We start from the raw sequence: 11,523 nt of genomic DNA on the forward strand, positions 1-11,523 counted from the left end.
TTTTTTTTTTTAAATAAAAATCTTATCAGCTATTTTCCTCTTGCACTGGAGATCTCAATCTGTTCTTTGGAAGCTGCTGTTAAAGAAAGCTGGTACCAACGGCAGGGGCCATGAATTCTCCAGCCCTGCAAAAGGCAGGAGGAAGAAAGAATCAATCTGTCACATTCACTTATGTGTGTAGTTAGCACAGGGCTGCACTGCAAAACAACAAAGCTGAGTGGTACAGCAGCCTCTGTGTGTACTGCAGGAGTGCTGTGTCAACATCTGAGGATATTTAAAGGGTGACCATTAGGTATCAGCAAAGTTTAGTCACCATCAATTTTGCAAATCAAAAAAAAATTTATTTCAGAAAAGTCATCCTTTAAAAAGTTAAGTATAGAAAATATTTTACTCCCTAGAATTGTTTAATAATGTAGAAATATACCTCTAAGAAGACTAATTTGTTCTCCACAATATCTTATAAGGTAATTGTGTGAAACCCAGTCTTAGATAGCTAATTCCACAGCCTCCTTCACTGTTGGGCTGCTTAGAATATTGCCATTTACCCTAACATTTCCTCATGTTTATTCATATTAATCCTATGGTTCCAAGATTATTTCATATTCAAGTAGCTGTTCCTTACTGTTTTAAGAGAATTTAGCTTTGTCATCTTCCATGTAAGAGACTCTGAAGCCTTACCATGGCTGTGTTAGTGCTGCTTTTAATTTTATGTTTGTGATGGATTCTTTATATCATAACTGATTATGAGGATAATGTGAAAATGACTGGAATCTAAATTAAGAAAAACATAAAGTAAGTTTAACTTAGAAAATTATGAAATGTTAAAATCTGTTTACATCAAAAGAAGTATCAGGAAATATAAACAACACTTAGGAACAACAATGACTGACATTTCTGGAAAGACAAGAGCATCAAAGTACATTTGCTTAGCAGTGTAACTGTTGATTTAGATAACCACACAACAAGTACTTTCTCTCTGTGTCCTCACCCACACTCAGGGGAGGAAAGGGGATGCTGCAGACACATCGCCCCACCTTATAATTTCTTCCTCTCGTTCTCAAATCTACAAATGAAAGAGATCAAAAAAAATGTTAATTTGGGGGGGGAAATTGTTTGTTTCATATTAGCTTACCTCTTATGTTTGATAGAATTACACTAAATATTGACTATATGAAAATGAGAACTGACAAACATTTTATATGGAAAGATTTACATATTTATGAGAATGAGTTCAGAGCTCTTGAATTTAAAGTATTCCACTGCTAGAGAAAGTACCCAAGGAGCTAAAGGGTTGTTCCAACCCTATAGGTGGAACATCAATATGAACTAACCAGTACCCCTAGAGTTCGTGTCTCTAGCATACTCAGTCATCATTGGGAAGAGAGGCCCCTTGGTCTTGCAAACTTTATATGTCCCATAGAGGGAAAGCCAGGTCCAAGAAGTGGGAGTGAGTGGGCAGGGGAGCAGGGCTGGGGGGGGGTATAGGGAACATTCGGGATAGCATTTGAAATGTAAATGAAGAAAATATCTAATAAAATAATTAAAAAAAATATTCCACTACAAGCAGAGTTCTCGGTACTCAGCCCTTCCTGGATTTAAAGCTTTATCTCACTGTAGTTAGAGAAAGCAACTAAATCAATGGTCCTCTGCAATGAATTCTCACTGGGTTCTCGCTGCCTGGTAGTTCAGGAGCAGAGAGCTCCTTAGGAAAAGAAGCCCACTTGGCTCAGGGCTGTGAAGCAAAGCAGGTGACAGGGACCACAGACAGATTTTGATCTCAGCATTCTGGAGTTCCCAGTTGAAAGCAATGCCTACAAATGCAAGTATGCAAATAAGGCTCAGGTGTGCACCAAGGCTAGCAATTGAATTCTAACATAGAGTGGACTTACATGCTGAGAGAAGATGAAGAACTACAGACCTGCCGGTGGGCTCCTAGCCATTGCCTTTTAAATGCATTAAGAAAGGGGAAACAGATTTGGAGACCATTGAAGACAAATTTCATAAATCTTAAATTAGATATCAAAAAAGCAAATAACCATAGATTGTATTGCTGAAGTCGTAGCGTAAGTAACAGTGACAGTGTGAACAGTGGAGTTTGAGGGAAGCAAACCTTCCTGCAGGCTCAGGCTTTGTTAGCTTGGGTTCAATGGAGAGAAAAAAGAAGGCTCCCCAGTTTTTCCAAGAAAATCTGTCTTTCAAGTGTTAGGTTGTTAGTAGGGTTAAGACCATGAATGCAATATAGAGGGACAAAGCTGGCCTTGTACAAACGAAACTCATTACAGGATGGGAATCAGTGGATTAGAAAACACAAGGGTTTAAAGTTTGTTATTGTTTGGGTGTTTTGACACAGGTTTTTTGTTTTTTTTCTATGTAGCCCTGGCTATCCTAGAACTCTATAGACTAAGCTAGCCTTGAACTCACAGAGATCCACCTGCCTTTGCCTCCCAAGTCTTGGGATTAAAGGTTTTTACTACCATGCCCAGCCTTGCTTTGAAGATTTGAAGTCTATACATCCATGCTTAAATTAGGCTTGCTAAATAATTGTCCAGAGCAATCAGCGAACTTGCAGATATGATCAGAGCACCACTAATGTAATTTAGAAAGAAAAAAGGAAATGTAGGAGGCAGAATCTAAGTCTCAGAGATTTATTTACTATTACAATCTTCAAGACAAAGGAGAACAGTTCTTTTAAGATTAGTATAATAAATAATAGTGGTGAGTAATACTATGCATATTTATATAAGTTGTAAAATATGTTAGTAAGTTTTTGCATGCTTCATATAAGAAAGCAGCTGTTTTTTTAACTTTAAAAAGCAAAGTCAAACTAAACCTTTTCAAATAGATTTTTTTTATCTGTTTACTATATTGGAGGACTAACAGTGTTATGCATTACAAACTGTGTTTTTATAACATTTGGCAATTTTCTTCAGAACTCCTTCAGAAAGACATTGAAAAGTCCAGCAAGGTAGATACCACTCAGACATTCTCAATCCTAAGGTTAAATGTCAATACAGTCTGGCAATAAGAAAGTGTTCAAATATTAAAAATGTTGTTATATATTTACTTTAAAAATTGTAACATTAGAGATTTTATAAAACTAAAATATTTCAAATAATTTGTAGACCAGACTATTTTTCTTTAAGTCATTGAGTAACACTGAATCACCTATAAATGTCAATCAAATCTCTAAAGGTTTGATATACCCAGAATATACTTTAAATTCATTCTGTGACACTAAATATATTCTGATGTGTACTGCTTACCACCGGCTGTCCTTTTAAGGTCAGTTTGAGTAGTACGGAGCCAGAACCTTCCACTGTGCCTAGATAAATAGCTTCTGTCCTCCAATTTAATTCTTCATGTGTCAATCTCCACTTGATCAAAATTGTAAAGGACATGAACCTATGAGGAAAAAGATTATGTAGCATTACATAATCAAGGTCAAAACTGTTAGTATTGACTTGTAATAATCCTTAAGGTTGAAATTCCACAGAAATCAAGTAATTCCACAGTCAATTACATAAAATCTAGGTGGAAGAGCCTTGGTCTGACAGCTGCTCAAAAACGTTACTTTGAAGGCAAATTCAATATGATCACAGTGCAAGTCAAACCTGTGTGAACCACTTTAATACAGCCTTGGACTCTGTGTCAAAAGCACTTTGCCAAGATCAAGAGAGAGACTGTCTCCTGCTCCTATCTCCTAGGCAGCGCACATCTGCATTAATATGTCGGTTCTAGTTACTAAACTTTTTATGGAAAGGAGAAACCAGAGACATACAAAGGAAGAGATTTAGTGTGGCAGGCAGCCTAGAAACTGTACCCAGTGGTGATCAGCAGAAGGACAGAGGGTATTATAAGGCAAGTGACAGATGGTTTCTGGAGGTTTGCTGGTGTCAGAGAACAAGTGTGATAGCAGGCACATGGATCAGTGATGGGAGAGCGGATGCTGGCATGCAAGATTGTAAGACATAGGATTGTGTTCAGATTTTCAGACAGTCATTCATGTGTAAGGGATGAAAGTGTGCATAAAACTTGAAACCAGCTTTTTACATACTGAGACAGATGGCTTGGCATCAAAGACCTCATGATGGCAGTGACCATAAGGTCACTAGATGGTGTTGAAAGGGAGATGAGCAAATGTGAACCTCAAAGAATGAGAACCTGCTAGAGGAAGAAGTAATAGAGTAGGAAAACTGACAGCTCAGAAAGTCAGCATAGCTTTCTGACCATGCTGTTTGCGATGTGGGCAAATGGAGGGAAGTAGGCAGGCACTGAAAACATCTCTCATGTGTCAGCCTCAAAAAGCACTTGCTGTTACATCAAGCACGGGTGCTCAGAAAATATGTCTTAAGTATGAAAAAAAAGAAAAAAGACTGTACTGTCAGGTATGGAATAAAAACCAAACCAAACAAACAAACAAAAAATAATGCTCAAATTCCTTATGTTTTAATTTCTGTCGTAATTGTAATCACCTTTCAACTTGACGTTCTTCTCTCCATTTGTCTCACTCTTTGACTTCTTTTGGCAATAGTGTATTGAAAACCAAGTATGTTCCAGACTGTTTGGTAAGTCAAGAGAGGATAAAAAAAAATAAGAAGAAGACAGAAACACATCAAAATTAAAAAAGCAAGAATATACAGCATGCATCATCATTCAAAACTCTTAAAAGCCTTAACAGTACAGTGATTTTCACTGGAGGGATGAACTGAGTGTTCTTGGAGCCACAGAAAGGATGGCTGTCAAGAACTTTAGGGGAGGAGAAGTCATCGTCATTGTCTTTGTGGAGTGACACAGCTACTTCTGCTTCAGTAGATACCTTTACCCAATGTACTGGAAAGTGGTCCTGTTTAAACACAGTGGATCAAAGAAGAAGCAAAATACATGAAATGGGATAGGCAATTGGGAACAATAAGGGGGTGGGTGGTCAGGGTAGGAAGAGGATAAATGAGAGTAGAAGCATTAATGGAAACAGGTATGCAGTACATTCCTCTATGAAACTTTCATGAAATAAATTACCCTTTAAAGGACTGCCTAGGTCATCAAGCAGAAAGAAGGATTATCAGAAGTTTTCTCCTACAGTATAACCTTTGAACAGAACATGACAAAATTTAGCTATTTGGAGAAAGGAAAAAAAAAGCACAGGGAAGGATTCTGTCAGACAATCTCACACAAAGCAAAGGGGGGGGGGGGTCCAAGTATAGATGAAGGTGGAGGAAGCTAGTGTAAGGAGTGTTCCAGGATAGCCTGGGAGGTAGGTTCAGGACAGGTGGGAAACAGGAGTGAGGAATGGTCCAAGACAGGTGGGAATCAGGGATGAGGAGGAGTGGCCCAGGACAGGTGGGAAGCAGGGATGAGGAATGGTCCAGGACAGGTGGGAGGCAGGAATGAGGAGTGATCCAGGAGAGGTGGGAAGCAGGGGTGAGGAGTGGTCATGGACAGGTGGGAATCAGTGGCAAGGAGTGGTTCAAGAGAGGCTGGGCAGGGCACATCATTCATGTCATTTTGAGAATTCTGTTGAAAGATTTCTGTGGGTTATAAGGTATGATCAGATCATCTTTCATGTGTCTTTTCATTTTTCTATTGAATCCTTGCATCCTCTTCCTAACAAAAATTCATGGGCTACTTTTAGCTTCAGATCTCACACTTCATTCATAGTAGATTTCTTCCAGTCTAACCTAGTTCCTCCAACAGTTACCCATGTTGGGTGATAGTAACAGCCCACCCGGATATTTCCGTATAAAAATTACTTCAGTCTTAAAGCATACGTGTCTTCAATGTCCCTTCAAAGACATTCCCATATCTACTAGTGTGCCTCTTCTATAAATTTGCACATAAAATGATGCGTAACAATCCCAGATGATTAAAGATTCTCTGAAATGTGAAACGAAACCCACAAGGTATTGTTGGGACACTGTCTAACGGCTGTGCATAGCATTAGACTCTAATTATCCCAGTGGCTGGATCACTGCAGCATTCTGTAATGTGTGGAGACGACATTGTGAATTTCCTTCTTGATTAATTACAATCACTGACAATCTGCATAGCCTCTTCTTGGTTCACAGGAAAAACTGTGAAAATGTGACCCTTGAAAACCTAAGAAAGCCAGGGTGCTTCAAGGTGAAAATGAGTTTCTATCATTACCTCTCTTGCTCAGCTTTATTCTAAATTTTCCTTCTGAGAGTCAATAAATGACATTTGGTGGCTTTTGCTAACTTCTTATCTCTGCTCATGGCCATGTGTCCTGGATAAATTCTAATCTCCTCTTAAAAACTAGGCAACATTGGTAAATAATTGATAGTGTGGGTGGTCAAATAACTAGCAAGTTATTTAAGGATTGTAATAGACCTTGGGGAAAAATTCAGCAGTAATTCAGTTAGCTCCCCATGTAGAAAGCATGGTTGGTTGCTGTAAATAAAAAAGTTACCATAAGCACACATGTCTGTACAACCAGGCTCCCAGCTGGTTGTAGCATTTGTCTTGGCAGTCGATCACCACTGTGTCTGTGTATCCCCAGAGTTCTTTGTATGCATCTAGTCATTCTGATGTTTATGAATACTTCTGATAACTATCCTTCCTCATTACAGAGTTCTCTATAAGAACACAAAAGTGACTGCTTCCCACTTTGCATCCTATGACATTCATATAAGATCAGATTTGAAACAATGTTGATAGTCGAACCCATATTAGTAACTAAAACATGGAAACATGACTTACTGAGAAACTTTCTTACTCAGGGTCTCCTTCAATTTTAATGTCTCAGGATGTCTGCCTTGTCAGAGAGAAATAGGGGCCAGGTGATTTTCTAAGGACTGATACTAACAGTATCCTTGCCTCTGTCAAAATTATTCTCTTTTAGTCTTCTCTTTCATACCCAAATAAGCCAAAAAAGCAATTGGGGTATACAATCTGATAGACCTTGTTCTAATGGTAGAACTAGCTAAGGAATAAAAAGAAAAACATCCTGGCTAGTAAGCAACTCAGTTAAGCATGCATGGATGGCAGGAGAGAGCTGCCAAGCTGTCTTTACTCCATGTGGATGGCTAGAGTGGAGGGCCTGATGACTCCTGTCTATTCTCTTTCCAGATCTCTAACCTTTACATCTATGACACGGTGCTTCTGCTTGCGAACGCCTTCCATAAGAAGCTGGAGGACCGTAAGTGGCACAGCATGGCAAGCTTGTCCTGTATCAGGAAAAACTCCAAGCCCTGGCAAGGAGGGCGGTCCATGCTGGAGACCATCAAGAAGGTAACTATCCATGGGCAGCAAGGCCCTGCTCTGCTTTGACTCATAAAGCTGGGTGAGAAGGCAGTGTGATGTGTGGCTGGGTACCTTTTATAGGTTTGTTTGTTTGTTTTCTTTTCTTTCATTGACAGTGCTGCAAACTCAGACTAGAAAATGGATGAATGCAATATTTATAAAAGTCAAAGATTTATAGAAAAGGGAGGTCTTATTTAAAAGATAAATTATGCAAGAAGAGAACTGGAGGGTGTGAAATCTAAATTGCCATGGTTGTGCCTTGAGGGTAAAGAAACAAAAGCTTTATGGTGCATCTTACAAGGCTCAAAATGTTTTTCCTTTGTCTTTTGATTTATCGCCCACACCATCAGCTGAATACACTCACTATAGGCTTAGTGGTTTCTCATTTGAGTGGTACAAGATAAGCCATTGGATGCGAGGACATTATCTTCTATTATGAACATGATTTATAAACAGTTAACACGTTACTGTACAGTGAACTATTTTGGGTACCGATTGTAGACTTCTTCACTGGCAGTGTGTGGCATGCCAGGGTGACCTGACTCTGCTTAGCTACCTGCTCCATCCCCAGAAGACAGTTTCTGCCATTTGTCTCTTCTCAGTGGTATAAGCACTCTGCAGTTGATTTGCCTCTTTGTCATGTTGTCCTTGCTGACATCCTTCGTTTGTCTTGCACAGCTTCTTTGATTTAAAATGAAATGATTAATAAAACAAACAGTTTTCCCTTGTACCCTTTACGGGAGACAGGAGTGAGGAGCTTTATGGTGTTTACCTTACCCATTCTTTTACTTTTCCCCATACGTTTGCCTTTCTTTCCTGAAACAAAAAGAAAAATGGCTAGTCACTTGAAATATGCACACATTTAGAAAATCAGTGAAATGTCTAGGAAATTTTCACATTGCATGTAAAATGGATGGCCAAAGAACAGGAAGTGAAGGAAGGTAATTTTTCAATGCAGAATAGACTGATGTTGATGTTGGTACTGTTTCAGTTTTATGAAGAATCCCTTTGCTGAGAATTTAGGCTAACAACCAAAGTACTTAAGAATGAGATATGTTGAACACACTGGCAGAGGAACAATTTTTCGGTGGAGAATGAATAAAACAAATAGAAATTAAGGTGTTGCCAAAATCTCTCGGCACTATCTCTGTAGAGAGCTGGCAGGTGTGAATCCAAGGGAGGTTGTTGAACATGAGTCTGATCTGCCAATTTATTAATGCCTGAATTGGAGAGCACACAGGAACCTGCATCTATCCCAGCTTTCTCTCTAAAGAGAACAGTGGCCTAAGGGGTTACTTAGGAAACACTTATTCAATGAAGCCATAGTACAATGGAAAGATACACCATAACATGTGGATGGTTCACAAGTACCGGTTTGATATATGAAATGATTTGATGTTGTACTTTTATATTTGAAGTAATTATTTAATATAATAATTATGGATTGCTAACTTGAATAGCTATTGCATAATATTCTTCAGATATGCACCCCATATTCAAAAGGGGTGCATAAATCCCAAGTCCTGAAAGCTTAGTCTGAATTATAATAACATGATGCCACATTACATTTTTATCTTACAGTTGAATCAACGGTTCTCAATCTTCCTAAGGCTGTGACCCTTTAATATAGTTCTTCATGTCATGGTGACCCCAACCATAAATTTTTTCACTGTTAGTTCATCAATGTAATTTTGCTACTGTTATAGGTCATAATGTAAATATCTGATCTGGAGGATATCTCATTTGCATCCCCCCATACTGTCTTGATCCACAGGTTGAGAATCATTGGTTTAAATGGACCTTAAGAGGATGTAGCAAGTCTTCCCCAGTTGTATCTTTTCCCCCTCCCAATAGAAAGTGTTTTGGGTCACTCTATTCAAACATTTGGAATGATATGAGACTGCACACAACTAAGCACTGTGTTGGATTCACATAGCAACTCAAGAGAGAAGAGTGGTGTTGACAAGGCCATCAGAGGTGGCCAAAGCCCAGGGATTAGGTAAGCCTGTTTAGAGGCTGAGAATTAGGGCTGAAGAACATTGTCACCCATGGGCTCTGGAGACATTCCCCCATTAGCATTAAATATGCAGCTGTAGTGTTGACTCTTCTGGCTGCCTATCCATGTGTGGAGCCAAAGGGGGAGGAAACAAAAGGCAAAGCCATGAAGAAAGGCCGTTTGCATACATCACAAATTTCTGAACTTTAATTGTGGTGCTACTATTCTAGTGAAAACACTTAGATTTATATTCATGTAAACACAGAACATTTATGTGCACTTTACACAGATTGCAATATAGGTTCATTTTATACAAACCATACAGAGTGCAGAAAGGAACAAGAGTGAACTTCTGGCCCTGAATTAATTGTATTCCTAATATCAGGATGAAACAAACGCTTTGGAATATGATGCAGCTGACAACTGTAGTAGAAGTGCCCAGTGCAATGGAAGGTTATTGCTCTCAGGGACTCCTGTTTTAGCTCTGAAATGTGTTGTGGGAAGTGGCAATATAAAGCTACAAGTAAAACAGATGTTCAACAAATAGGAAGTAAAGGAAGAAATCCCTCTCTCTCCCCTAAACTAGAAATCTGTAGTGCTAGCACCCCATATCATTGTTGTATACACTATTTTTGTATATGATCTTTCAAAGAACTGTAATTTTTAATATTGAGCTTCTATCATCTATTCTGTCCTCTTTTTCAGTAATCCTGAAAGATTTAGATTCATCCTCCATTTTTCCACTGCTCTTGGTCCTAAAATATATTATTAATATCCTATATATGTATCCGTATTTAAGTGTATGTATATATGTGCTTTATGTATGTATACATGTATGTTACATATATATATATATATATATATATATATATATATATATATATATATATATTATATATGGGTCTATTTGTGTGTATATGTTGTGTGTACATATGAGTATTGTTGTATGTGTTCTATTTGTGTTATGTGTATAAGTTTCATATATGTGTTATATATTTTTTTTGTTTGTATATGTATGTATGTTTCTATGTGTGTTGTATGTGTATATGCATATGTATGTGCTGTATATGTGTATTGCTGAATGTGTGTGCACACACATACTATTATGAATAGGATATACATTCCACATAAGTAAGTTATTAATATTTACTCTAAGGCAACTGTGGCACCATCAATGGATTTTCAGCTCCCTACACAACTGGTTGGTGACACCCATAATGTGACTTGTCTCTTTTTCATATGCTGGGCCCATTGAGTCCTCTTGCTTGTGTCTGTAACTTTTACCAGGAACTGTGAAACCTTGGGTACTTGTGGTTCCTATTTTGGGTTTGATTAAACCACACTGTGGGGTTTGAACCTTCTGTTGCTCTCTACTGTGAGGCAGAACTCTCTGCCAGTGCCTATAGGGCTTCGACCCTAGATTAGATATAGTTTTAAGATTCTTAATATTTAAATGATTACAAAAATTGTACTTTATTTCATCTATCACTCTTTCAGCAGATGTTTGGAAAACATATGGAAAACATGTCTATATTATGGAATTCACAGTCTAAACTCATTTATAGTATTACTGAAAAGCTTATAGTCTAGTACTAAATATTGACTATACTCCAGCTTGGTCTCTAAGATTTGTGATAGTAGTGGTGTACAGACACATTGGAAGGAGTTTATTGTAAACTCATAGAGAAGACTATGTTGTGTTACAGTGCACACTCAAGCTTCATGGGAAAGACATGTAATGCCTGTAACCAGACTTTTGTCTACTTTGTGAGTATTTTTTCTCTATGCCATCAACCCCCTAACACTTGATAGAAAAGAAAAAATGAGAGAGACGAAAGAGGACATAGCTATCACTAGACTACTTCCTGTTGATTAGGGTCATTACATTCCTTGAGACATGTTTGATTTTTCCTGTCATGATATTTAACATCTTGTTCTGGTTATTTCTTCTTTATACATGGTTACTTAATAAACCATGCAAACAAGCAACAAGCAACAACCTACCAACAGCAAAAAGAAAGCCTCTTGGGTCCCTAGCATTTATATACCCTTGGAAGAGACTCTAGACTTCATACACTTGAAGGAACTATCTATAGCTGTTAAAATCACAATCCTGCTAGAGCACTAGGCAAGTCATAGTCAGCTGCTATGGACAATCTGTATCCTAACTTGGGGTTTAAATGAAAGCATATTTTTATAATACATCATTTTTCTTTCTTCCTTCTTTCTTTCTTTCTTTCTTTCTTTCTTTCTTTCTTTCTTTCTTTCTT

At 38.1% G+C, this 11,523-nt stretch overlaps 1 protein-coding gene across 2 annotated transcripts in view; it reads left to right on the top strand.

Annotated features, from left to right (window-relative positions):
* Positions 1 to 11,523, top strand: part of Grid2 (glutamate ionotropic receptor delta type subunit 2) — a 1,393,897-nt gene that overhangs the window by 817,191 nt on the left and 565,183 nt on the right. For both annotated transcript variants that reach the window (XM_029535429.1, XM_021188898.2), the window contains exon 7: positions 7,084 to 7,245. In XM_029535429.1, the coding sequence (XP_029391289.1) occupies positions 7,084 to 7,245 (162 nt within the window). The remainder of the gene's footprint in view (positions 1 to 7,083; positions 7,246 to 11,523) is intronic.

Source organism: Mus pahari, chromosome 2 (genome assembly GCF_900095145.1).
Source record: "Mus pahari chromosome 2, PAHARI_EIJ_v1.1, whole genome shotgun sequence".
NCBI classification, from domain to species: domain Eukaryota; kingdom Metazoa; phylum Chordata; class Mammalia; order Rodentia; family Muridae; genus Mus; species Mus pahari.